Raw genomic sequence first — 25031 nt, 5'->3', positions numbered from 1 at the left:
AAGGAGGGAGGTGGGTGAGGCCTTGGTGTGTGTCACACTTTATGGGGGCAAGACATGATTGCAAGAGGGACTTTACCTAACAATTGCAATCAGTGTAACCTGGCTTATTGTACCCTCAATGAATCCCCAACAATAAAAAAAAAAAAAAAATAGCAGACAGACCAAAGATTTGGACTGCCTGGACCACACTCCCCTCTCTCAGCTCAGTAAATTCCCATGCAGGGAAGTCATCTATCGAGTTACTAATCGGTGTAGGCGCAGACGCCAACACACTACTCTTTCTGAACATTTATATTCTATCAAGTTGGGAGTAAGTATTTCTCAAAGATGTATGTGTGCATAGTTTATCTATTAGACTGGAATGGCTTTTATTTCTGTTCTGCCAAATACAGATAAATTTCTCTGACTGTAAATGTGATTGCTTCAACTCCCACACTGCAAATTTTCTGGGCATTTCTTCTTTATGTTTCTTGGCATATCTACCATTAAATACTCCAGATTTGTCAAAGCCTTAACAGCAGCCCCAAAGTGCCTGTGACTTGGTCAGAATTCAAGATAAAAAGTTAAAATGCACACAAAAATAATAGGAAATTTTGAACATAGGCAAGGATTTAGAAGTGGCCAGCATGTCTAGGCTAACACTAACATAAGGCCTCTACCTCCAAAGGTGCAAAAAGTAGTGACACTTAGAAGGTATGTTAAAAGGGGTAAGAAGACAATTACAGCATGATGGGCTTGGAGCTGACATGGACACTTGGCACCTGGACCTACTTACTGGCAGTGTGGCTGTGGGCAAGTCAGTCATATCTTCCTAATTTGTGAATTATGACTAATTCCTCCATTTGGGGATATTTTTGATATTTGTGGGAATGGCTAGCAAAATTCCTGGGATGGAGAAGATGCTTGAGAGATGTTCGTTTCCTTCCTTGAAGAGGGGCTGCAAGCTTGGGTGCCCACAGAGATTACCCAGCAATGACATGCAGAGAGGCCCAGTGAGTAAGGTGCAGGAGGGAGCCCAGTGGGAACCCTACCTGATATCTGAGGACACTCAAGTGTGCTGCAGAGCGTGGATGAAGCTAAGAAGACGTGTTACACACAGCCAGTAGATCAGCCAAATGCCGATAAGTAAAGTAAAATCTAGCAGGCTGTGTCAGGACAGAATGGGTAGCAAGCAGCCTGTGAGACAGATAGCACAATTCATAAGATACACAAAACCCCAGCCACAGGCTGTGGACCTACAGGAATGTCACTTCTGGGAAGACAGCCAAGTCACCCTGAATTGACCATGTTGGTGGCAACTGCCTTGGTCCACTCTGGCCTTACCTGGGCACTACCTGAGGAGTGCAGGTGAAAACCAGGGCTATGCATACCAGACTACAGGCCAGGTGTACCCGTGCTGTCTTGCAGGACAAGTGTGCTTTTCATTTGCTGTGGACCCTTGCTCAAAACATTTGGGTCTTTGCAAGCAAGTAATTAGCAGGAAAGGCGGAGGTGGCAGACAGAGAGGACAGGTGTGCCCGGGGGTCAGGCGGGAGGCTCTGCCCAGCTGGTGGCCTTCTCCCTGTGCCTCTGTGCACGTTCTAATAGATTTATCCACCTGTGAACAGAGCTTGATTTGGGCTGAGACTCTCTGTACAGCACAGGTGGACTCTGAGTGTCCTTGGAGGCTGCCATGTACCCAGGTGACTTCCTCCCTGACAGGGAGTCCTGGGGTCTCCATCACAAACCCACCCCAAGAGTAGGCGCTTTTCTGCTCCGCCAGTGCTACCTCGTGGGAATGTCACCCTGGTCCCCACTTTTTCTGACCTTTCTCAATTACCTGGCAAATCTAGATTTCTATGTCAAGTCTACCAAGTTTTATGTGTGATAATTCATGCAAAATTTACAAAATCTGTTCAGGCACCAGTCACTCCTGCTGCCTCAGGGGACACCATCCCACAGCTGTGTCGGGCCCCGCCCACAATGCGTGCATGCGGTCCCCTGGGTGCAGAGGCAAGATTCCAACCTGAACTTCTCCCCGGCCCTTTCATAACGCACTGCCTCTCACTTGGGGTCTCCAATGCTTAGGGAGGAGCTGGCAGATCTGAGAGATCTCTTGGCCCTGAGCATCTAGGGCCAAACTGACTGCCATTAGAGGGGTGACTCTGGGAGGACGACAGTACTGAATGGGGCCCTTGATAATTACACAGAGGTGTCATGAGTTTGCCCAGGAATATTTCCCTGAGATTGTTTCCTCACCATCATTCATAACTAGGGTTTTCTCTGCTTCTCCCCCTCTTCTCAAGCCACCAACCAGAATTTAGAGCAGAATAAAACAAGCGAAGGAAACTATTACTACAGTACACGGGTGATCAGTCAAGGAAGGTTGTCCTGGACACCACGCGTGTGTGCATGGTAAGGTGTATGTGTCCCTGCATTTCTTTTGTACAAGTAGACTAAAGTGACACAGGTCAAAAGCAATCCTGCAGCCACCTGTCCTTTCCTGAACAGCACAAAGGGAGTGGGCTGGGGTGCCAGAAGTCTCCTCAGAGAAGACAGCAACGGGACCCCTGCTTCCCTGACCAGGGGGCTGAAGAGTGCCTGGGGGGCCAGGCCAAAGTCCAAACGGGAGGGGTACAGAAGACAAAACAAAGCTAACCTGGGGGTGGTCTGAACAGCCTGGGTCCGGGTGCCTGCAGCTGGTGTGCAGAAGGTGGTGCTGTAAGGTAGGAGGGAAGGTGGGAGCGGGGGGGAAACAGGAGCGACAGGCAAGCTTGACTCTGACACGGTCCAGAGCTCCATGTGTCCACATGCTCCCTGCAGGACTAAGGGCCAGCCCTTCTGTGAGGGTGGGCGAGGGGCAGGACAGTCCGCCAAGGACTGACACTGGCAGTGCAGATGGGAGCACACGGAGCCAGTGGAGACAGTTTACAAAGGGCGCACAGCCACTTAGTCACCCTCGCGGCTCCGGACAGGCTGTGCACAGTGAAAACCCTTTGTGACCGCTCGCCCGCGTCACGCGGCTGAGTCATCTGCTGGGTGGCTGTCACCTGTCAGGCACTGCGTGAGGGCTGGGCGTCGGTGCTGCGTGAGACTGACGAGGGCCTGGACGTCTGTGTTGACATGGGAAGGCCGGCAGCAGACATGACAGACTTGACGGTACTGGGCTGAAAGCACGGGACCATGAGCTGTGACATGAGCAGAAGGGCAGGGACCAACCCAGGGGACAGGATGGAAAGGGGCCCCGGTGCCCACGACTATTCCAGGCACTGTCTTGTGCAGATCGCCTCCACCGTTCACGGGAAGAGAAACTTTCTGCAGGAGAGAAAACATCAAAACATACACAGTGTTGCCTATTTCTTTTTTTTTTTGGTTTTTTTGGCCGGGGCTAGGTTTGAACCCACCACCTCCGGCATATGGGACTGGCGCCCTACTCCTTGAGCCACAGGCGCCGCCCCTATTTCTTCATACTACCACGTTGACGTGGAGGTTCAATGCCAGGAATTTCAACCATGCTGGAAATATCAGCTCATTTCTATGACACAAGGGTATGACAGCTTCTATTAGCCTTAATCATAAATTTCCCAGCCCAGTGTTTTGTATTTTGCTGAAATGCATTTTAAAACTTAAACTTTACCCACTCTGGCCACTGCTAACTGCAAATGGCAAGCACAATGCAGCAAAAGTGATTTCACATTGGTATCAGTGGCGGTCAAGCACAGGAGGCTGGCGTTTTCAGTGGACTGTTGCAGTCCCTTTGGTGGTGCTGTTTGTGGAAGGTGAGGCTGAGCGCAAGCCCGAGTTTCGGGATCCGTTCTGCTGACCAGCAGGTGACACACAGCAACAGTGAGCCCAGAGTGTGCACTTCTCAGAGAGACGCCAGCCCAGCACTTCCCAGCTTCCCTGCCCTGTCTCCAATGCTGCCCTCAGTCAGCAGGACGTGCGTTCCTCTACGTCCTGTGGACACAGCCCCGGTGGGTGTGCCACCAGGGTCTGCTGCAGGGTGCAGCCCCTGGGGTAACAGGAACTGACCCCAGACCCAGGGCTTCCTGGCATGTGTCCCCCAAGGTTAGTAAAGTAGAGGGGTGGGGGGCAACACAGGAACGGTAACTGTACAGTCGGGTACGAACATGACAACAAACTCCAATAAGGAGAAAGGAATATACAAAGTGTGAAGCCGCCACACAACGGGGCGCCGGGCAGGAGTGTGCACAACACGGGAGTGACTCACGTCAAGTGAGAGCATCCATGGAAGATGAACGCCTCATGGTTCCAGGGTGTTTTAGAACAGGCACAACTAATTTCTGGTTCCCTAACTTGCTTTGACAGTAGCATCTTCTCAGTTTTTGGCCAGAGCTGCACACCACCTGGACTATTACTTGTTTCTAATTTTTATTTATATCAATACAGTTTTTTAAAAAAAAATAATTATGTTCTTCGTTAAGTCCTATACATGAAATGGATTCAATAGCTATGTTTGATTAACACATTTATTTGGGAAAGTAAAACGTCAGGTACCAACTAAAATCACTGCATGCCCTTCATTGCTGTGAGTTCCACACAGTAGAGAATTCTAATACGAACTAGTAGAAGCCAGGCTTTACCCCCTTAATTCATAAATACAACAATAATATAAACACAGCTCCAGCAATCGTTTTTCTATATGTATCTAACATTACATATACATTCAAATGGAGCTACACACACACACACACCATGAGGATGTCTGAAAACAAATGGGAAAAACAAAGCTGACAGGAAACTGGGGATTAATCAGGTCACAGCAGTGGGAAGTGCTGGATCAGGGATGTGATGTCACAGTGACGGAGAAACCACAGAATCTGAGCAGCAGAGCGAAAGACACACAGCCATCATTCTTTTCTTAACAAAGACTTCATAAATAAATAGAGGCCCAGGTTTTTTCCTTTTAAAGGAGAAAACAGTATACAGAAATAAAAATCTAAAAATCTGATTACCTAGAAAAGAAGTTATTTATATTATTTCCTCAGGAAGACTAAAAGAATGTGCATAACTGAAAGGAGGGATCCCCAGAGCCTGGGGCTCCCCTGAGATGCACCAAGGCTGGGGCAGGTGCACAGTGCTCTTGAGGCTCCCTCCTCCTCCCGCCTGCCCTCTCCCCTCCCTCTCCTCCTCTCTTCTGCCTCATCCCCTCCTTTGCAGCAGCTCCAGGCTTTTTACAGCATCCTCCTGCATAAGATACTCTTTCAAAAAATGTGCTTCTCAGGTAAGATGAAATTTAGAGACCATTATAATCATCCAACTTCTTCATTTTAAACAGCAAGATGGTTACTGAGGCTCTGAATGACTTAGGGCCACTCACTAAACCAAGGTTGGGTCAACATCTACAGAGCTCAGTGTCCACATTCTTAGTCTGGTGGTTACCTGAATGAAGCCACCTCAAGAACTCTCTCATGCGTACGGAACACTGGACACCCCAGTGGGTTTCCTATCAACTCCCTCATGCATACGTAATGCTGGACACACCAGTGGGTTTCCTATCAACTCCCTCATGTGTACGGAATGCTGGACACCCCAGTGGGTTTCCTATCAACTCCCTCATGGGTACGTAATGCTGGACACCCGAGTGGGTTTCCTATCAACTCCCTCGTGCCTACGGAACACTGACACCCCAGTGGGTTTCCTATCAACTGCCTCATGCGTACGTAATGCTGGACACCCCAGTGGGTTTCCTATCAAGTCCCTCACGCGTACGGAACACTGGACACCCCAGTGGATTTCCTATCAACTCCCTCACATGTACGTAACACTGGAGACCCAGTGGGTTTCCTATCAACTCCCTCATGGGTACGTAACACTGGAGACCCCAGTGGGTTTCCTATCAACTCCCTTACGCGTACGTAATGCTGGACACCCCAGTGGGTTTCCTATCAACTCCCTCACACGTACAGAACACTGGACACCCCAATGGGTTTCCTATCAACTGTCCCATGTGTACCTAACACTGGACACCCTAGTGGGTTTTCTATGAACTCCCTCATGCGTAAGTAACTCTGGAGACCCTAATGGGTTTCCTATCAACTCTCTCACCAATCCCTAAAATGAAGAATTGTGATTTATCCCTAATTCATTAAGCTGGGGTGGTGGCCACAACCCTTAATAAAGTGTTATGAGTCAATGGAGCAAATTAAAATAAGATGGAAGTCATTAATAAGGAAAGCATGACATAAAGAAACAGGCATATGTCTTCCTGGAAAATTAAATAATTCAAATAGTACCTGAAACAAATTGAGAAAGCTTCCTAATTAATATTTGTTTTTGTTTTTTTTGAGGGCTTATTTCTTTTTTTTCTTTTTTTATTTTTTATTAAATCATAGCTGTGTACATTGATATATTCATGGGGCATTATTCACTAGCTTCACAGACCGTTTACCAAGTTTCACATATACCCTTGTAAGATGCATCGCTGGTGTAATCCCACCAATCCCCTTCCCTCTACCCACCTCTCCCCTCCCTTTCCCCTTCCCCTATTCTTAGGTTGTAACTGGGTTATAGCTTTCATGTGAAAACCCTAAATTAGTTTCTTAGTAGGGCTGAGTACATTGGGTACTTTTTCTTCCATTCTTGAGATACTTTACTAAGAAGAATATGTTCCAGCTCCATCCATGTAAATATGAAAGAGGTAAAGTCTCCATCTTTCTTTAAGGCTGCATAATATTCCATGGTGTACATGTACCACAATTTATTAATCCATTCGTGGATCGATGGGCACTTGGGCTTCTTCCATGACTTAGCAATTATGAATTGAGCTGCAATAAACATTCTGGTACAAATATCTTTGTTATGATGTGCTTTTTGGTCTTCTGGGTATATGCCCAGTAGAGGGATTACAGGATTGAATGGCAGATCTATTTTTAGATCTCTAAGTGTTCTCCATATCTCTTTCCAAAAGGAATGTATTAATTTGCATTCCCACCAGCAGTGCAAAAGTGTTCCCTTTTCTCCTTTAATATTTGAAACATCAACAATGGAAACAGCAACAGCAACACAGGAACAGCTACGCTTCCTTGTGTGTTATATACCAGCCCCTTGATGTACCACTTTATGCTCTGGTATCCTTGTGACATAAATATTATTAATCCCATTTTCATACAGAAGAAACTGACCATGGGCATGGTGATCAATTGTCCTGGGCTGCTCAGGACTGTGGGGTTTTCTAGGGTGCAAAACACTTTAGGGGCAGAAATTAAAGAAGTCCTAGGCAACACGCAGCTGATGTACGACGTACCTGCTAGGTCTGTCTGGCTTACCACCTAACACCACCTTCTATGAGATAACTTCCCGCCACGTGTTACAGTCCAGGCTAGGGCTTCATGGACAGGTTTAAAGAAGGGCACAGCCTGTACCTCACAAAACAAGATGTTCACAAGGAGTGCCGCTTCAGTCCAGGAAAACAGAGAGTGAGACAGTGCCGCAGAGCCCCAAACCTCTGTTTCTCCAGGGGGTGGAGCAGGGACACTCACCTTGACCTCGAACTCGAAGTGCTCATCCTTTCCTTGCCCGCAGAGGACGTAGCGTGGAATACTAATTTTAATTGGGTTCTTCAGGTCGTCTGGATTTGCACCCAAGGAGCGAGAAACCATCCGCTATCAGAGGCACATCAGATAGGAAGAACAAAGAGAAACCAAAGTCACTCCACTGCAAACACCCTGCTGGGGTAGGAGGCAGAAACTGTGTTTCTGGTAGAGAGAAGACCATCAAACCAGCACAGTTTACTTAGAAAAATGATGGTTTTCTTTGAAAGAGAAATGCTAAGTCTGTCTCATAACAAAAGACCATTTCTTCAGTATACCATTCTGAGACGGGAGGGCTAAAGTGCCACCGAGTGTTGTCTGCCTTTGAAGTTCTTTCCAGTTTATGAGAATGAGTGAAAACGAAGACAGATCACCTATCCGGACTCTTAAAAAAAAAAAACAAAAAAACAAAAAAACAACAGTGTACACTAGATTCCTTTCTGAAAGTCTTGACCATCTGACAAATTTCTTCTTCCCAGATTATGAGTTACACATAAAGCTGCAAAAGCTGGAGGTTTTATTCAAATTAACTTAATTTTTAACTCTGAGGCACTTTTACAAGCCAGTGTAGTAGGAAAAGCTCTTTCAACTGCAATTAAAACAAATCCAAAGTATTTTGATAAATAAGCAAGTTGGCTCTGACAAGTATCTGTGGTCTAGGAGATGGGAAGCCAGAGGGGTTTGAGGAAGAAGCATTATGAAAAAAATAAATCTTCAAAATGAGTCCTCATGAGTGTGAACAGGAGGAAATGTCTGTACAACCCTTATTATTTGTACTAACTAGGGACTTTAGAAAACATAATAAAATACGATTTTGAAGTAGGTGCAGCAATAAAATAATTAGAATCATAATTATACTTAGCAATTCCTGAACACTTACTGTGTGCCAAGACCTGTGCTAACCGGTTTACAGGCACAGATCATACTAACCTTTGTGATCCCCCCAGGAAGTAATAACTGTTATTAACTGTATTAATCAGAGGAGAGACCCAAGACTGAGGGCACAGGTCACTGTGGGGAGGGGAGGGGAAAGCAGAGCAAGGATTTGAAGTCGGGCTCATCTAGAGCCCACCTTTGTCACCACTATGTTATGTTGCTATTATGAAGCTTTGAAATAATTTCATCCACATAAGATAAATTAAGGTAATGAACACTTCACAGACATATTTTAAGAAGCTGAAAACTCATGTGACTAAACAGAAAACAGTGGGCAGGAAGCTCCCTGTCTCCCCGGCAGAAGGGTCCTCCACCTGGAGTCACGGAGGCCCGGCCCAGCTGTGTGTGGGATGACACGGACCCATGGATGGTTCATTTCAGACTGCGGCTTCAATCTGGCTGACAGTATGAATATTCTGACCTGATATGAAGCCACCAAAGCCCACTAGAACATTTTAATTTCTCCCTGAGTGTTTGGTCACCCAAAACAAGAACAATTACATGTTTACTGTAATAGTATGCCTAGTTAGCCGTTCTGATGTCAAAAACCATCAAGAAATTCTTCTCAAAAATATGTGCACCAATAAAGGCTTTTCAATTCACTGCCTGAACATACACCTTCAAATTACTTTAAATGTAGACATTTCTTGAAACATGAAATAAGTTTATCTATTTAAAGGTGAATAGAGAAATAAATTAGCAGTTTTATTTGTAAGAACACATCTGTACTGGTCTTTCACCTGAAATGGCATGCTTCACAGCCCCAAAGTTCCTTCTCTGTCGCCTACGCCCTTATCCCTGTTACACTGTGCTCAGTAATTGTATTTTTCATGATGTCCAGATCTGACGTGATCTCCCATGGGGTGAACTTGTTGCTGTGTGCATGTCGGGAAATGGGGCATAATGGCAGGTTGCAGCCAGGGACAATGTCAGCAGAGGATTCAGAATGCCACAACCAGCAACCGGTGATACCAGTGAAGAAGACAAGGCCCACCTGCCCGAGCTTAGGAGAAACCTGGACCCTCCCGATTAATTAGATCAAAAGGCCAACACCACGGCTCATAGGATGAGGACAGGTTCTATTCTAAGAGGTGAGGAGGAGGAAAGGCCGGAAGGAAGGTAACCAACCTTTTCTCTTCAACCAACTAGAAAGAGTAAACAGTAAAAAAAATTCTTAAAAACCACACAGGCTTGTCAAGGGATCATTATTAGCTTCTTTCAAAACTACACTCTAGACTTTTGACACTTGAGGCACATGGTTGTCACACACATTATTTGCTGAGAAAGGGGACCTGAAAGGCAATCTTCCTGTTTTCCAGTTTTGACTAAGGACACCTCCATTTATATACCTGAATCTTTAGAGATCACGTGAATCACAGGGTTCCCAAGAAGGCGTGGAGGACAAGGTCCACACAGGGCAACTCGCCTGCTTCTGAAACCCAAGCTCTATCTGCTTCTCTGAAGTAGGCACAGAAAATGGACTTGGGCTTCTAGTGTTCACCTCAAAGACTCAGAAAAAGAAAGGGAGGAAACTCAGAACCTCATTCCAGCTCTAGGACGTGGTCGTGGAATAACCATCACTCACCCTTTCTGTGCCTGTTTCTTCACCTATGAAAATAGCTGTGATGTTTGTGAAATCCCAATTACATGGCAGGAACCCAACTCTAAAAACACAGTATCCCACTCTATGGGAATTAGGGTAGAGGCACACCAGGAACCTGATAATCTTGGCAGATCAGAAAGTTGTGCCAGGCACTTAGTGGAAACAGTGTCCACTGTTCTCTAAGTGTCACTGTTCTCTAATTTTCCTGAGGGAGATCTGTGATCAAAACTGCCCAGAAGTATTCTCAACTAAGCAACGTTAACCCTGACTTTCTTATAGGCATCTCCCAGGATATGCAATAGAACAGGGGTATCTTTCACTGAGCACCGACTATGTACCACATGGAGGAGGCAAAAGTCCTGGGAATACAAAGTAACTTTCACGAAGGATTTGTAACTTCTAAGACCTTTAGTTTTTTAAAGATTTTCTATGCTAGGTGGATTATATTCTAAAGGGAGATTTTGCTACCTTAAGTTTCTCTGTGTAAAAGTCAGTTTTTTAAAATGGGATAAGACTATAACTGGAGTCTTGGCGTTTTATGACCAGTGGAAGGGTATTTTGTAACTGGAAAGTTCTCAGTTTCTAAGAACGTACCATTGTGAAGTCACTCCACAACAAAAGGAAATATATTTCACATATGCTTTACAAAAACAAAAATACCCCACTCCTCACCCCCAAAAAACCCTGCCTCTGACAATTTCACTGGGGAATTGACTTGTGTGGGGCCCAGTTATCTGAGAGTGACTGGATCCTGTAATATCTGTGAAACTCACCTCAATCTAGGACAGTTCTTTATATACCAGCACCTGCAGTCACTTCAAGAAACAGTTCTAGACAGGATGTAAGAGCTACTGCCCCAATCGGGTGTAGACAAGGAGTGTCACAGGATCCTTGGCTGAGAAGAAAGACGCTGCTCTCTCCATTACTTACCATGATGGGGACTCACAATACTCCCAGAGGCATCTCTGACCACAGTTTACTTCAACCTCACTGATTTCATATTAACTAACCACTGATGAATGTACAGAAATGAACTACAGAAATGAATAACTGAAATATTAAAGTAGCGATCTGAGCAAAAGCAGAAATAAATTCAAAATGTGTTTGCAAGGAATCATTGCTGCAGTGTTATTTTATGAAGTAATTTCATGAGAAATGTAGAATTTTTAGGACACAGTGTGAAAAGTTCCTGATAGTCTCCAAAACTTATGTTTATATCAGACAGTAAGGAAAACTAGCATAAATGTCTCCTAAATTTATTTTTGATGTGAAAGTAGCTATGTTTTGGATTTTTTGAGTTTATACTAGAAACCTAAATGTGTTCTGTATAACAATGTGTCCCATTATTTATTGGACCTTTTACATTTCTATGGCACTATTAATTTCAGATCAGTCAGAGCTTCCCTACATGTGGCATAAAAGAGTCTCAGACTCTAGGGTGAAGCTGGTAACATGATGTCATAGGAGGTAAAGAAACGAGAACGGCCGTGTGTGTGTGGAGCTCCTCTCTGCAGCAGGCAGCACGGATGAGGAGCAATGTCACATAAGAAATTTTAAAGGCACCATGGAGTAGTTCTATTTATAAATAAAAGGTTGAGCGGCACCTGTGGCTCAGAGGGTAGGGCGCTGGCCCCATATTCCGAGGATGGTGGGTTTAAACCCGGCCCCGGCCAAACTGCAACAAAAAAATAGCTGGGTTTATGGTGGGCACCTGTAGTCCCAGCTACTCAGGAGGCTGAGGCAAGAGAATTGCCTACGCCCAGGAGCTGGAGGTTGCTGTGAGCTGTGACACTACGGAACTCTACTGAGGGCGACAGAGTAAAACTCTGTCTCTAAAAAAAATAAAATAAAATAAATAAAAGGTCAAGAAAAAGGTATATAATTGGTAACCTGGATTACATGTCTGTACATAAGAAAAAAATCTTTTACAATTAAATACCAAAAAATATCTTCCTTATGGCTTTTAATGAAATAACAATGTCCTGTGTCAAGAGAAGCACCAAGACACGTCAATTTTTCCATTGTTGGCAAAACACTTCAGTGAGATCTTAGCCTAAAGAAACAGGAAGAATGTAGGCTACATCATAAATATTCAGACTGCGATCTTCTGTTCCCACTCAGGCTGTCTGTCTCAGAAGGAGCAAACTGAAGATGTGAAGAGCAAGTGGCTTCATGTCCACCCACATCACTGTCGGCCCTGCAGAGGGCACAGGGTGGTCCAGTTCCGCAGGGAGTCATCGGCACTTTTCTCTAAACACCCCGATTATGGACCAGACAGTTCTACTCAGTACACACCTGGACCATGATGAGGTCAGACCTGAGGACTGCCACCTCATCTCCAGGAGCCCACGTCTAAGCTTCCCTTCTACAACATAGGAAAACCTGGGTTCAACAAAATTACAAATTCTGCTTCTGTTCCCAGCATAGCCCGTATTTCTAGTCTCTCTCTCCCTCTCTCTTTTTTTTATTGTTTGGGATTCATCGAAGGTACAAAGAATTAGGCTACACAGACTGTGGTTGTTAGGTAAAGTTCCTGCTGTAATTGTGCCCAGCCCCCAAGAGGTGTGCCGTACACCGTGACCCCACCATTCCCCTTCTTCCCGTATATTAGATCATCTACTGCCTTCAAATGAGAATTGAGGACACTGGATTCTTGCTTCTGCATTCTTGAATATACTCAGAATTCTGATTAGAACTCTTAGGTATCAAGCACCTCCTGTGCCCCAGCAGTGTTTGAAAATGGGGATTTGGGGAAGAGATGGTGAGGATCTGTTATGTTCTCAAATACGAGCCGTGGGGTAAGAAATAGGAAATCAAGGTACCTGTGTGAACAAGTGGGAATGATGAACCCAGAGAAGCACCAAGACACGTCTATATCCACTCCCGCCTTTGCCACGAAGGGACCCTCGTGCGTTATTTTAATGCAGTAACAATGTCCTGGTCAATGAGTGCACATCATCTTTGAAGGCTGCGTAAGTACAACTGAACAGGATTTTGCAGAGACGTGTAGCTTCATATCCTATAGGCACACCCTGGCCATCCTTAGCAGCAGCCTGGCATGAAGAAACACCGCTAATACTACCTCATTGCTAAAGTGAGTTTAGAGTACTAACATCAGGAAACAAAAACACAAGTTCTCAAATGAAAGAGTATTTCATTCTCTTTAGGGATAAATTGCCCAGAAAGTGACAAACCATGTTGTACATAGGTGCTTGTGGAATACTTTGAGTTTAGTGGACGAAGGTTAGGGAAAATGCAGTAAGTTTAGCTGCCATTTCCAATCCATAATTGTCACCAGACTCAATTATTTCTTATGTATAGACTTGAGTTGAACAACATTGTTTAAAGTTTGGAAACAGTGACTATCTAATGTATGTTTCAACTTCACATTATCAGGAATGTCAATTATCTTTCTCTTGGTACAAAAGAACAGTAACTTGAATGGTCGCCATCTCTGAACAAGGCATCAGTTACCGGCTGATCCGAAGAGTAAACACGGGGTCTAGTATGCTCGGCTTGTATAGGACAACATCCGCTAAGTGGCTGTCACAGCCAAATGTGAACACAGTTTGGGACCCTTAGGGAAAATCACACGTTCTCCTTTCTAGTTCTGTACTGTCTTTGACTAATCATGAAAAACATTACTGATCTTCACTCACTGACTTTCTGTTGAGCCCTGGTTTCAGTTCAAACTCTGCTAAATTCTAAGGCCCAAGAGAAAATAAAGGACCCCCTTTATTCAGGGAAGGAAGGTGAGTAACCCCCTTTATCAGGTTTCCATGGAGCGCGCTATTTAACTCCCGGCTAGAGGAGGAACGCTGAGCATACAAGGCTGTTGGCGCCGTATTCACATTAGGGCCATGTCCAGGCCTCCTTCCGCAAGAGCTAAAATTGCAGACAGCAAAGAAGAGATGCAAAGTCCATACCCAGAAACAAGGAATTGAAAAGAACTTGTAAAGCAACTACAATCCTTGAAAACAACAAAAACTCAAAGAGAAGTAACATTGGAGTCTAGAAACTCCAAGAAACAAACTTACAAGTCAGGTAAGAATTAACTTAGCAATTTGTTTGTAAATTTCTAGGATAGTCATTCCTTTAAAAAAATAAAATAAAATAAACCACCCAGCCAATGTTTAGAGCAGGCGTCCTCAAACTTTTTAAACAGGGGGCCAATTCATTGTCTCTCAGACTGTTGGAGGGCCGGACTATAGTTTAAAACAAAAAACTATGAACAAATTCCTATGCACACTGCACCTATCTTATTTTGAAGTAAAAAACAAAATGGGAACAAATACAATTCACACCGCTTCATGTGGCCTGCGGGCTGCAGTTTGAGGATGCCTGGTTTAGAGTAACAGTGACTATGAAATAGCTTTGGCATTCTGGAAAACAAAAATATGTTTTGGAGTAAGAAGGTCGAGGTTAAAGTCTCTATTCTCAACTAAGCTATCTTTTCCGAGTCTAAATTTCCAAATACAAAATGGAGATCAATATGAACTCGGAAGAGGGTCACTGTAAGTATCAAGGACAGAAGTCCATACGTTGTAAACCATGATGCACCTTTGTCATCATTGTAATCCAGTGCACCTTCAGCAACAAAAGATGGTAAGCAGATATTAAAAAGCAGGAGGAGTGATTTATAATAGAATCTCTCCTTTTCATAATCTGATTATTCACTTTCATTCCTTATAAAAGGAGGTTTTAACAAATGACAAAGGTTCATCCTTAAGGAGAGATTAGATGGTGGTGTTTAGGGAAGTGTGTAAGAGACTGTAGAGGGGTGGAAGGGTGTGGGAAGTAAAGAAGAAAAATCAGAGGAGGAAGAGAGACTCCAGCTGTCTTCTCTGAAGCAGGTGCTCTAATACAGACGGCAGGACAGACTGGCCTCACTGCTATGAGGATGCCACAGGAGGGGAGCTTCTGCAGACGCAGATCCCAGGAAGGGAGGTGAGGAGACGAATGATCGACCAGTATGAGCAGTTCCCTCAAAATAAACTGCGTCTGAATTAGAAAGTGATCAGCCCATCCACAGAGGTATTCAAACAGAGAATGAACTAGAAAGCAAGTCGAACTAGGTAATTTTAAAGGTCCTAGGATGTTTGTCCTCCCCAGTACCTGACTGTTTGTATTAAGAAGTCCTACAAGTTTCATCCAAGTCTTGTCTTCAGGAGAGCCTTGAAAACCTTCACATAAAGTATGTGTCAATGTAATTGACACATACTTTATGTGAAGTATGTTGTCAATGTGTAATTTGTTGTCAATGTAATTACCGGCCCTGGTTCTTCTCCGCCCTACAGTAGCAGCACACGCCCACAGTCCTGCCAGGGCCTCCTGGTGGCTGCAGTGTACTTCCTGACCCTTGACTTTGGGCTTGGTCCTGTGCCTTGTGCTGGCCAGTGGATGTTAGCAGACATGATGCGGGCAAAGACTTCCAGGGTTACCCTTCTGTGCTTCTGTCATCACTATGATGGCGACTGTGCCTTCCGCACAGACCCCAAAGTGAACACTGGAGCAGACCAATGCTGGCCAAGCTGCGGACAGCCGGTAGCCCACAGCAGTCCCTTCAACCTACCTGCAAACCAGCAGTACACCTATGAAATGGAATTTCTTTTTTTGAATGACCCTGATATATGTGGACTTGTTCATTATTTGGCCATAGCTAATTGATATAACATCTGTCACAACAGATATTCTAAGAATAAGGCAGAGCTGTCTAAGCCACATGCTGGAGATTGTGTAACTAAATTAACAAAATGACCTCATTAGAAACTGGTCTATTCAATAATCCTGCTTGACCATCAAAGAAGCATTAATAAAAGTGGATCTAATCTATTTATCATATAAAGCCTTAAATCATTTTGGAAAAAGAATATAAGCAAAAATTACTGTAATTACTGCTGCTGGAAGGCTTAAGTTGTTTCTTCCAAAGGGATGCACACACATTCTTTAAGTAATGAGAATGGGGAGACAAAGTATTTTGAAATGTTTTTCAACAAAGACTAAATAAATTCATCCTGCCAACCACCAGTCTGCAAGAGAGGCAGCTGTGCGCAAAATGGATTTTAATCAAATTCAGATGAAATCACCATTTCAAAGTATTCAAAGAGGTATTGTCTAGAATGTATTAAGAAGTCTCCCAATGTAAATGTTTATGCCTATATTACAACAATGCAAAATGTCACAAAACCAAGTGTGTATGAACATATTTTTTTCGGATTCAAAAGCTCATTACAATTGGGACGTTGCTACCTTAGGCTGATTACCCAGAGTCTCACACCTGCTCTATTTTAAGACAGTTACAGGCCTGGAACTCCTGGGGAGGAAGCCAGGACCAGACAGGGAGGAGTGAAACCTCAGTGGACAACAGCACCAGCAGCATTCACTGGCTTCTACGAGCATCACAACAACCTTGATACTTACTTCACAGATACTAAATCATACCCAAGAACCATGTTTTATCTCAAAAAGCATGCTTAGGTGAGAGAAGTGGCATATAAAATTTAAATACCGTAGGCTGCTGCTATTATGTGCCGAGATCTGACCGCAATCCTCATCATGGCCATTGCAGATCATAAAGCAGCCTGAAGAAGTTATAACGAACAATACGATTTTTATGCAATGCTCGTGATTGCTCCATGTTCAATTTATGAAAAAACATATTAAAGACCAAGATTTATAGCCTGATAGAATTATGCGAGAATTTAGTACCTTTATTATCTTTAGTACCTGCGAGAATAAGCACATCAGTCTGTTTAATACTGAACACTCTTTCTTACAATCACACACTGTTTATACTTTGCTGCCTTTTCCCTACCATGGTATCACGGTATCCCTCTCCTCGCTTCTTAAATTTTACTACGGCTGGTCAAGGTGATCACTGATAATGTTTTTCTTATCAAGGATATCTGAGAAAATATTGGGTGGGACAACTTTCTAAAAAAGGAATACGAAATATATTAGCTGAAAAAAATAAAAGAAATATGGAAACAAATTAGGAAAAATATTATTGATAAGATATTTAAAAAGATTGTATCATGACACATTTTTGGAATTTTTTCCGTGGTAGAAGATGACCTGCCAGACAGGACAGTGGCAAAGTAGTGACTAATTTTAATGGTGTCCTCGCCATAGAGTTAAAGCCTACTGAGGCAAGACAGCGTGCATGTTTTGGGCAGGGGACGGGCTAGGAAGACACAAAAACACACTCCACCTAGAACTAAAGAACTGCCTCAAAAAGCCTCTAATGGCCCAAAGCATAGAAGGCTGCAGCCCAGTCTGTGGCTAATGGGTCCTCTGATTTCCTGCCTTCACCTATGACAGAAACCAGGAAAAGGAAAAGGGGTGAAACTGCAGAATCTGCTAAGAAGCTTGTCATTAGCTCTGACAGAGGAAGGAGGGAAGCTCGGCACTTCCTGGCTAAAGGGAGACTGTCCACTTCTGGGTGGGGTAAACTTTGATGCTGTCACCAATTAGGAACATAAATGAAGAAAGGGCCACAACATTTAATGATGCACATTATCCAAAGACTTCATCAGTTTAAAAAATGGTCCTTCCACACCCGGCCTTAAATGACCAGCTTCACAGAATGCAACTCACTCACTCGGGCCCAGCTTTCAGGGAGAGCTACGGTGGGCCAGGTACGGACACGGCTAAGAGCGAAGGAGGGATACCGAGAGGAGAGGCACGTCTCCTCACTCCCGAGACTCTGGAATTCACTAGAACACACACCTGGGAAACACAAGAATCAGGGCAGAACCACTACAGTCAGACGAAATAAAAAAAATAAATACAAAACATGTAACTTGATTCCTCATAGGACTGTGGAACACAGGGGGACAGACAGCAAAGCCTCTCACAGAGGAGGGCAAGTGACAGCTGATGGGACCTCATGGAGACAGCAGACCCACCCAGGCTGAAGGGGCAGGAACTCTCCTTAAAAGGCCAGCAAACCCACCGGTTCAGGAGGCTGTGAGTGACCACTAGGGGACAGGCCACAGGGAGAGCAGCCAGGGGAAGTGCTGAAGGCCCTCTGAGGTGACCACTCATTTGACAAGACGGCAGAAAGATGCCACAAGGAAGTCAGACTCTCAGATGGAGAGCCTTTCCAGGGTAGAAACACCATAGCTCAGACAGAGAACTGGACGTGATAGGGGGATGGTTACGGGGAAGAGTAGTCAAAAATATACCAATAAGTCAAGAACTGAAATAACACAGGTAAGAGGGGAATAGTTGAGAAGAATGAAAGGAAGAAGGAAAAGGCAATTAACTGAGGAGGAAGAGACTCGGGACGTGCAGCCCTATCTTGATTCTGTGTATTACAGTGCTGGGGAGACGTCCCAAATCCCACAGTCCTTACAGCTGGATGCACCACTAATGTGCTCAGCTACATAGCTGTCCTAATCACGGCTGCAATGGAGGATGTCAGCAGAGGTCACTGCCAGTCTGGGCACTTATTTAGGCAGCACAAATTAGGGTGCTGGAATCCAGCAGAAAGATTCCCAACTAAAAACACTACAAATCAACATGCAGCCAAAATCACGAGCCGTGCTTTAACATCTCACAAGTAATGAGGCGGACCCAAATTTACAAGCCTGAGTTTCAAGAAAGTGAAGCAAGGTGGTGATGAAGGAATATTCTCAGTGCTCTGCCATCAGCTACTTTTATTTTATTGTAGAAAGTTAAATTATTTCCATTTTCCATGGTAGAGATCTGCATTTTTCCAGTTCCAATTCAGTTAGCTACACTGAGATATTCATATTTCTTTGACTGTTTTCACAATGCTTATGCTATTCATGATCTCAAATAACAGGTGACACATCTTTAGAAGTCCCCTCCCTAGAGTCTTGTCAAATATGAGATAAGCCAAAGAGCCTCATCGTGACAATTGAAAGTCAGTTTCCAGACCTCAGGTGCTACATTCCGACTAGCTGGATGACACAGGGGGCCGGTGGGTAACTGGACATGTGGTGCTTCTGGAAGGTGCTCAGATGAACCATTTCCTGAATCCAATGCAAGTTTTTTTTGTAAGAAGACAAGTTCTACTGTTAAATTGTTCTTCTCTGGAACAACAACACACCTGAACTCTGTTAAAGCACGGCATTTAATCACGTCAAACCGTGCACGTGGAGGAGGTATGTTTAGAGAACGTGTGCGTGGGAAGAAAACACAATCTTCCCTCACCAGTGCGATGTGGGTGTTCAGAAGGACAAGCGACTGACACTGGTCATGGCCAGATGCACCCTGGACCCTCACTGTCGTGTAGAGCAACACCTGGACCTCTGGCAGGGAGAGGATGGTGACTTCCATATTTCCATGAAGAAAGTAAATTATATCAACCAAGGTAGTCTGGAATTTGGATGACAACCGAACTCCATTTGCCAAAACTAAATCAGGGATTTCTGCTTTCCAATCAAGAGAAAGCTGAACCAGATCCTGCCAGAGCAAAGGATGATTAGTGTAGGCAGGGGCATCAGACTCTGGCATCAAAACATGCAAGAGGTCACGACACAGCTGCTGAGTGAGGGCTTTGTTGTAACTGAACACAGTGAGCAGAAGATGCCCGGCAGAGCTCAGGAGCCGAATGCTCTGCCCACAAAAGCCAATCTGAATCTCCTGTACCTCCAGGAGAGGCAGAGCATGAAAAATGCGCATTGAGTCAGAGTGATTAACTGACAGGACCAAAGCATATAATGTTGACCCCAGCAGGAGCAAACATGCCGGCTGAGGGTCAGGTTCCACACAGTTAGCAACAGCAAGCCAGTAAACGCCTTTGACTTTGTCCATGCTGCCCAAAGGTTCTGGTAGAGAACAAGTCACACGCTCAAGAAGATGTTTTAAAGGGCAATGTTGAAGGTGCAGCATTTGGCCTGGGAATTGCACCAGAGTCTGCTTCAATGCAGAGTTCTTTCTAACGTCTTCATATTCAAGGAAGAACACAGAGCTTGACGAGGAGCAGGCTGGACCTGCAGCTGTGAAGGCAGAGACCGGGGAAGGGGCAGCACTCTCAGCTGGCTCCAGGCTCCCTGTCTCTGGGCTTTGGCTGCTGCCAGCATGGGCATCAGGAAAAAAACGAGATTCTGCTGACTGCATGTGGGACTTCAAGGACACATCCAGAGGTAAGTGCTGTAGGAATGGCATTTTTCTTATGAATGTTGCCATGTGGGAGAGCCCACGTGGGGTGCACAGGCTCCCCACAAGCTTGGCATGGCTGATAACCTTTGTGCCAGCCTGTAGCAGGTGACTGCTGGTGTCTTTATAAAGATCTGAGAACTTGTGATAAAAATGTCCCAGCCCAACGTTTCCTTCTGTCCTGGTATTTGTCAGTGACTCTGAAGAGCTGACGTTTTTAGCAGCTAACACTTCTTCATCTTGCAGTTCACTAGAACACTGGGAAGCCGGTCCATCCCGAGGAACACTGCCAGGTGGACCCTCCTCCCGAGAGATGCTTTCAGAGAGGACGAGGCACAGCACCTGGCTCTGCCTGGCCTGCTGCCTTGCACCTTTCACAGACACTTCCTGGGACACGTGCTGCAGCAAGGTCCACCGGCACTCAGTTCCTAAACTGCCTTCATCTTCACGTGTCACTGGCTCACAGAAACTTTCTGACTTACCCTGAAAACCTTCTGCATCACTGCTATAACTTTCAGTAAGAGAAGAGATTTTAGGTAGGTTAAAACATTTTGGTTCAAAATGGTTGGCATGCTCAGGACGATGACATTTGCAGCCACTGTCCTGCCACACCTCAGACGCTGAGGACTGCCCCATTTGCTGGTCGGTTCTCTCTTGTGATGCTGAGGAAGAAGTTTTAGAGCCTGGGATCCTCTGCGTCATGGGAGGACTCCAGTGGTTGTGCTGATGTACCTTCCTCCTCTCCTGTTTAAGGGCACCGGAAGTGTCAGCAGCATCTCTGGGTGAAAGTGGGGCTACAGACTGTGCTGGGCACAACTGCCTTTTCTGTTTAAGGTGTCAAGAAAAGTTGAGATGGGATTTGGCATCACATTCTGCGATTCTTTTGCACATGATGATTTTTGTAGTCATTGGTTTCATTGGGTGGATCAATTTAGAGGTTAAATCAAAAGCCTACCAGGGATGTCCAACCTGTGACCCATGGGCTGCCTGCTGATTTTGTGAGGAAATTTTTTGGCTTATCTGTGGTGTCGGATATCATGAAAAGTATGCACGCACCTTTTTTTTTGCTAATCAGCTTTTGTTAGTGTTTGTGTATTTACTGTGAGGCCCATGACAACTTTTATTCTTCCAATGTGTAGTAGAAAAGAGGTTGGACATCTCTGAACTATTCGTACTTTCATATGATTTAAGAAGAGATGATCTGATTCACACAAAGAACATCGATTTTCTGTATTAAATATTTTATAAATCACCGAGTATTTTGACAGAAGCACTGTGTGGGATTGATGCACAGTATCCATTTCTTGGTCTAATATTTCATTTTCTCTATAATAAATTTCAAGACCTTTGACTCCAGGTTTAAAAGTTCCATTTTAACTGTGAAAATAAACCCATGGTCCAAAATGTCAAAGAAATCAAGGAATACTTAATGACAATCTGATGGCAAGGCCAGGAGAAATTCACATGTCTTTTGACCCCGGTCATGTTTCTCCCTCCTTTAGGTTCTTTTTCTGAAAATCCTTAATTGTGCCTTCTGCAGTTAGATTACCATCACTGTTATCTAGACACCCTCCTCTCGGCAGGTTTACTGCATGCCTGCCACAGGCCAGGCACTAGAGACGCAAACAAGTAAGAGCCAGCGTCTTGCCCTGCCTGGGATCCCCTGCTAAGGAGGCGGGAACCTAGAGGAAGACTGTGTCGTTCCTGGGGGACTGGCAGGAGGGGTGGCTGCAGACAAAGGCCGCTAACCTACTGCCGCACAGCCACCCTCTTGTGCTCTGCTTAGTATGGACACCATCTGGCTGTTTTTGTTCTTGGGTTTTTCAATTTAGGAATATGTGGCAAGGACACACTTCTTAGTGGAGGAAATACGAGTAAAACCATACAGATTGATGCCCAAATAAACCTTGGTTTGATAATCCACCAGAGAAATGCACTCATCAGCCAAGAGCAGTTCCTTTGCACTGCTGCCAACTCATAGTCTATAAAATGAACGATGTCTCAAAAACATGGAGAAGTACTCAGTTTACCTTCCAAATCCCTTGTCTGATTCTGATTATAGAATTCTGCCTTTTAAACACAGACCAAGGGAAAGGATACTGTTACCAATGGAAAACTGGGCAAAGCTCCACCACAGCTACATGTCATTCAAATAAAGTCAAAGCAGTTCCCACCCTCAGGACTCCGTTTAATTTTAAGTTCATATAATAGCCTGCCATCCCTATTAGCCATTAATCTCCCTGGGACTTCAAAATTTTAATTATGCAACTAAACATTAAGAAAATTGAATCACATGAGCATGCCATAATTTAAGGCAACCCTATCAAACTGAAAAATTATTACCCACCTCATATTTCAGCTTACGTTGAATGGTGCCATTGTGGAGTTTCTCATTATTCTGAAAAGAAAATAAAAAGTCCTCTATATTAAATTATAGCAAGTTCACAGAAAGGGGGGATGATTCAATTAGAAGTATTTATGGAAATAAAATTCTAGATAAACATACTTGTCATTCAACAATGAAAACCCTTCTATATAATTTAGATTCCCATGGTAAACAAGACTCTATTGGTCCACTTATTTATAAGAAAATGGAACCATTTGCCCACAATCTTACAATTTCAAGAATGCTGTTAAAAACAAGGTTTCCTCAGGACAGTTCTTAATTTATAAGACAGAAATGAACAAACTGATTTTGACAAAAATCAACTTGTCACAAATATGTACTTTCTCAAAGGCAAAATTATGTTTATACTTTGGAATATTTACAAAGTAAATTAAATACATATGAGAACTGGTAGTATTTTGGGAAAAGAAAAATACTACATGTAGAATTTTTATAAGATTTTTATAAATCAAACAAAGTAAAATGTTTTAGGAGAACTTGTATTTGCTTAAAGAGGTTTTCCAGAATTACAAAATTATAAAATAATGTTACCCTTGAATAAATATTATCTGTAAACTGTTAAGCTCTGCCCAAACAATATATACCATTTTTTCTAGAATATTCTACATCTGAATTTTGTCACTGAAAAACAAAGATTCCCACCACCACCACCACGACTTATCTGCAAAGTTGTTATGAAAAATAAATGAAAAAAAAAAAAAAAGAAAGAAAAACAAATGAATGCATTACTTGATTGCAAATCAGTAAAGCTCCCTCAGCTCACCTTCATCACTGCTGCAGATATACTGGGGTCTTCATCCGTCACACGATGCAGGTCCTGAAGGCGTCTTTGGACTTCTTCTTCAATGTAGGCATTGATCCTGAGAACAATGGAAATGGGCACATTAGGGTTGGTGTTTGTTTTATTATGCTTCACTCCATTGAGCTTCATGAGTACATATTTTACAAATTGAAGGTATGTGACAACCCTGCACTCCTCAAGCAAGTCTGTGGTGCCTTTCGTCCAACAACATGTGCTCACTTCACATCTGCCGTGCTTTGGTCCTTCTCACAACAGGAAAGGGGGGAATCTGAATGCCTCCCACCAGATGGACATCCTGAGAGTCTCCTTTTACTGTTGCCCTCACAACATGGAGCTTTCTCATTCTAAATGCCAAACATAACAACTTGAACTTTAAACATTTTTCTATTTTTAAAAAAGAAATCTAGGGCCACGTGTTCATTATCTGGGTTTTCTCCAAACAAAATAAGACACAACAAATAACAGAACATTGGGAATGGAAAGGAGATGAAGTCATCCCATCCACACCCCCACCCGTCGGTGAGGGGAAAACCACCCCATGGGCTCAGAAGGCTCTGTGGTCACAGCTCCACCTCTGAAACAACACGGTTCATTCCCAGGGCTTGGGTTTCCTCACACAGAAAAGGATAGTAACTTCTCACAGGGCGAGGTTATTTCTGAGGGTTAAAAAAAAAAAAAAAAAAAAGAAAAGTAAAAAGGGGGTGGATATACTCTCTACTCCCTAGGAATCTCACTATTCAGACGGAACAATGTCTTATGTTCTTGTACTGTAAGTTGATTTATCAAAGCCACAGAGCAATTCACAACACCACCTAAGCTGAAAATCAAAACTTTATCTATTTGTTATCAATGACATGTAAACTAAGTGTCAACACAAGGTCCTTCTTGACTCAATTTAATTGATTTCATTCTGATGAACTGGTTTCCCTCCACCTTTTAATTCTAAATTCTCATGCAAACTACAATTGACCCTTGAACAACAAGGGTTGGAACTGCATGGGTCTACTTACATGTATGTTTTATTTACCCAATAAATACAGCTGGCCCTTCCTTTTGGCAGGTTCTGTATCTGCAACCAAACCATGGATCAAAAATACAGAATTCATAGGGTGTCCAACTTTTCCTAACCTCGAGCTTTCCTAACCCTGACTTGAGCACGCATGGATTTAGTGTCCAAGGTTGCTCCTGGAGCCAATCCCCCAGATACTTGGATGACTGTACTACACAAAGATTCCTTGGATTTGGCAGACTAGTTCTCAAGTCCTTACCTACCTTCAAATGACCTCTCACACCGCCCCAGGCAGGGCAGCAGCTGCCCAAGACTGTTCTCAGGCGCATCTCTTATGCGCTGCCTTGATAAAGCCCTCCTTCCACGGGCAAACTGGCCAATCTAGCCACAGTGAGTCATTAAATTACATCAAATGAAAATCATGAAACCAGTTGAATGGTCAGTACCTGGCATCCATCAGGGGGCCCAGGTGAGATTTTTCGGCAGCGAATGGCAAGCTGGAAGCAGCAGCCTTCCCCTCCAGGGTCCCATCATGATCTTTCTGAACACTGTCAACCTCATAAATCTTCTGCTTCAGCTGCTGGATTTCATATTCTAACCTATAGAGATGGGAA

The 25031-nt window shown here is 44.0% G+C and overlaps 1 protein-coding gene across 7 annotated transcripts in view; it reads right to left on the bottom strand.

Moving 5' to 3' along the window:
• Positions 1 to 25031, bottom strand: part of KIF16B (kinesin family member 16B) — a 348569-nt gene that overhangs the window by 86712 nt on the left and 236826 nt on the right. For 4 of the 7 annotated variants that reach the window (XR_008376486.1, XM_053573824.1, XM_053573823.1 and 1 more), the window contains 4 exons: positions 24864 to 25016; positions 23370 to 23466; positions 22547 to 22597; positions 7482 to 7604 (listed from right to left, as the gene is read on the bottom strand). Coding sequence is in view for 6 of the 7 variants with exons in the window: in XM_053573824.1 (XP_053429799.1) it covers positions 7482 to 7604; positions 22547 to 22597; positions 23370 to 23466; positions 24864 to 25016 (424 nt within the window). In the remaining variant the exon portion in view is untranslated. Of the gene's footprint in view, positions 1 to 7481; positions 7605 to 18749; positions 21025 to 22546; positions 22598 to 23369; positions 23467 to 24863; positions 25017 to 25031 lie in introns of those variants that run through there. The other 3 variants (XM_053573821.1, XM_053573826.1, XM_053573822.1) reach the window with 3 other exon arrangements.

This window comes from Nycticebus coucang, chromosome 21, assembly GCF_027406575.1.
Source record: "Nycticebus coucang isolate mNycCou1 chromosome 21, mNycCou1.pri, whole genome shotgun sequence".
Taxonomy (NCBI): domain Eukaryota; kingdom Metazoa; phylum Chordata; class Mammalia; order Primates; family Lorisidae; genus Nycticebus; species Nycticebus coucang.
This window is presented reverse-complemented; position numbering and strand designations above follow the sequence as displayed.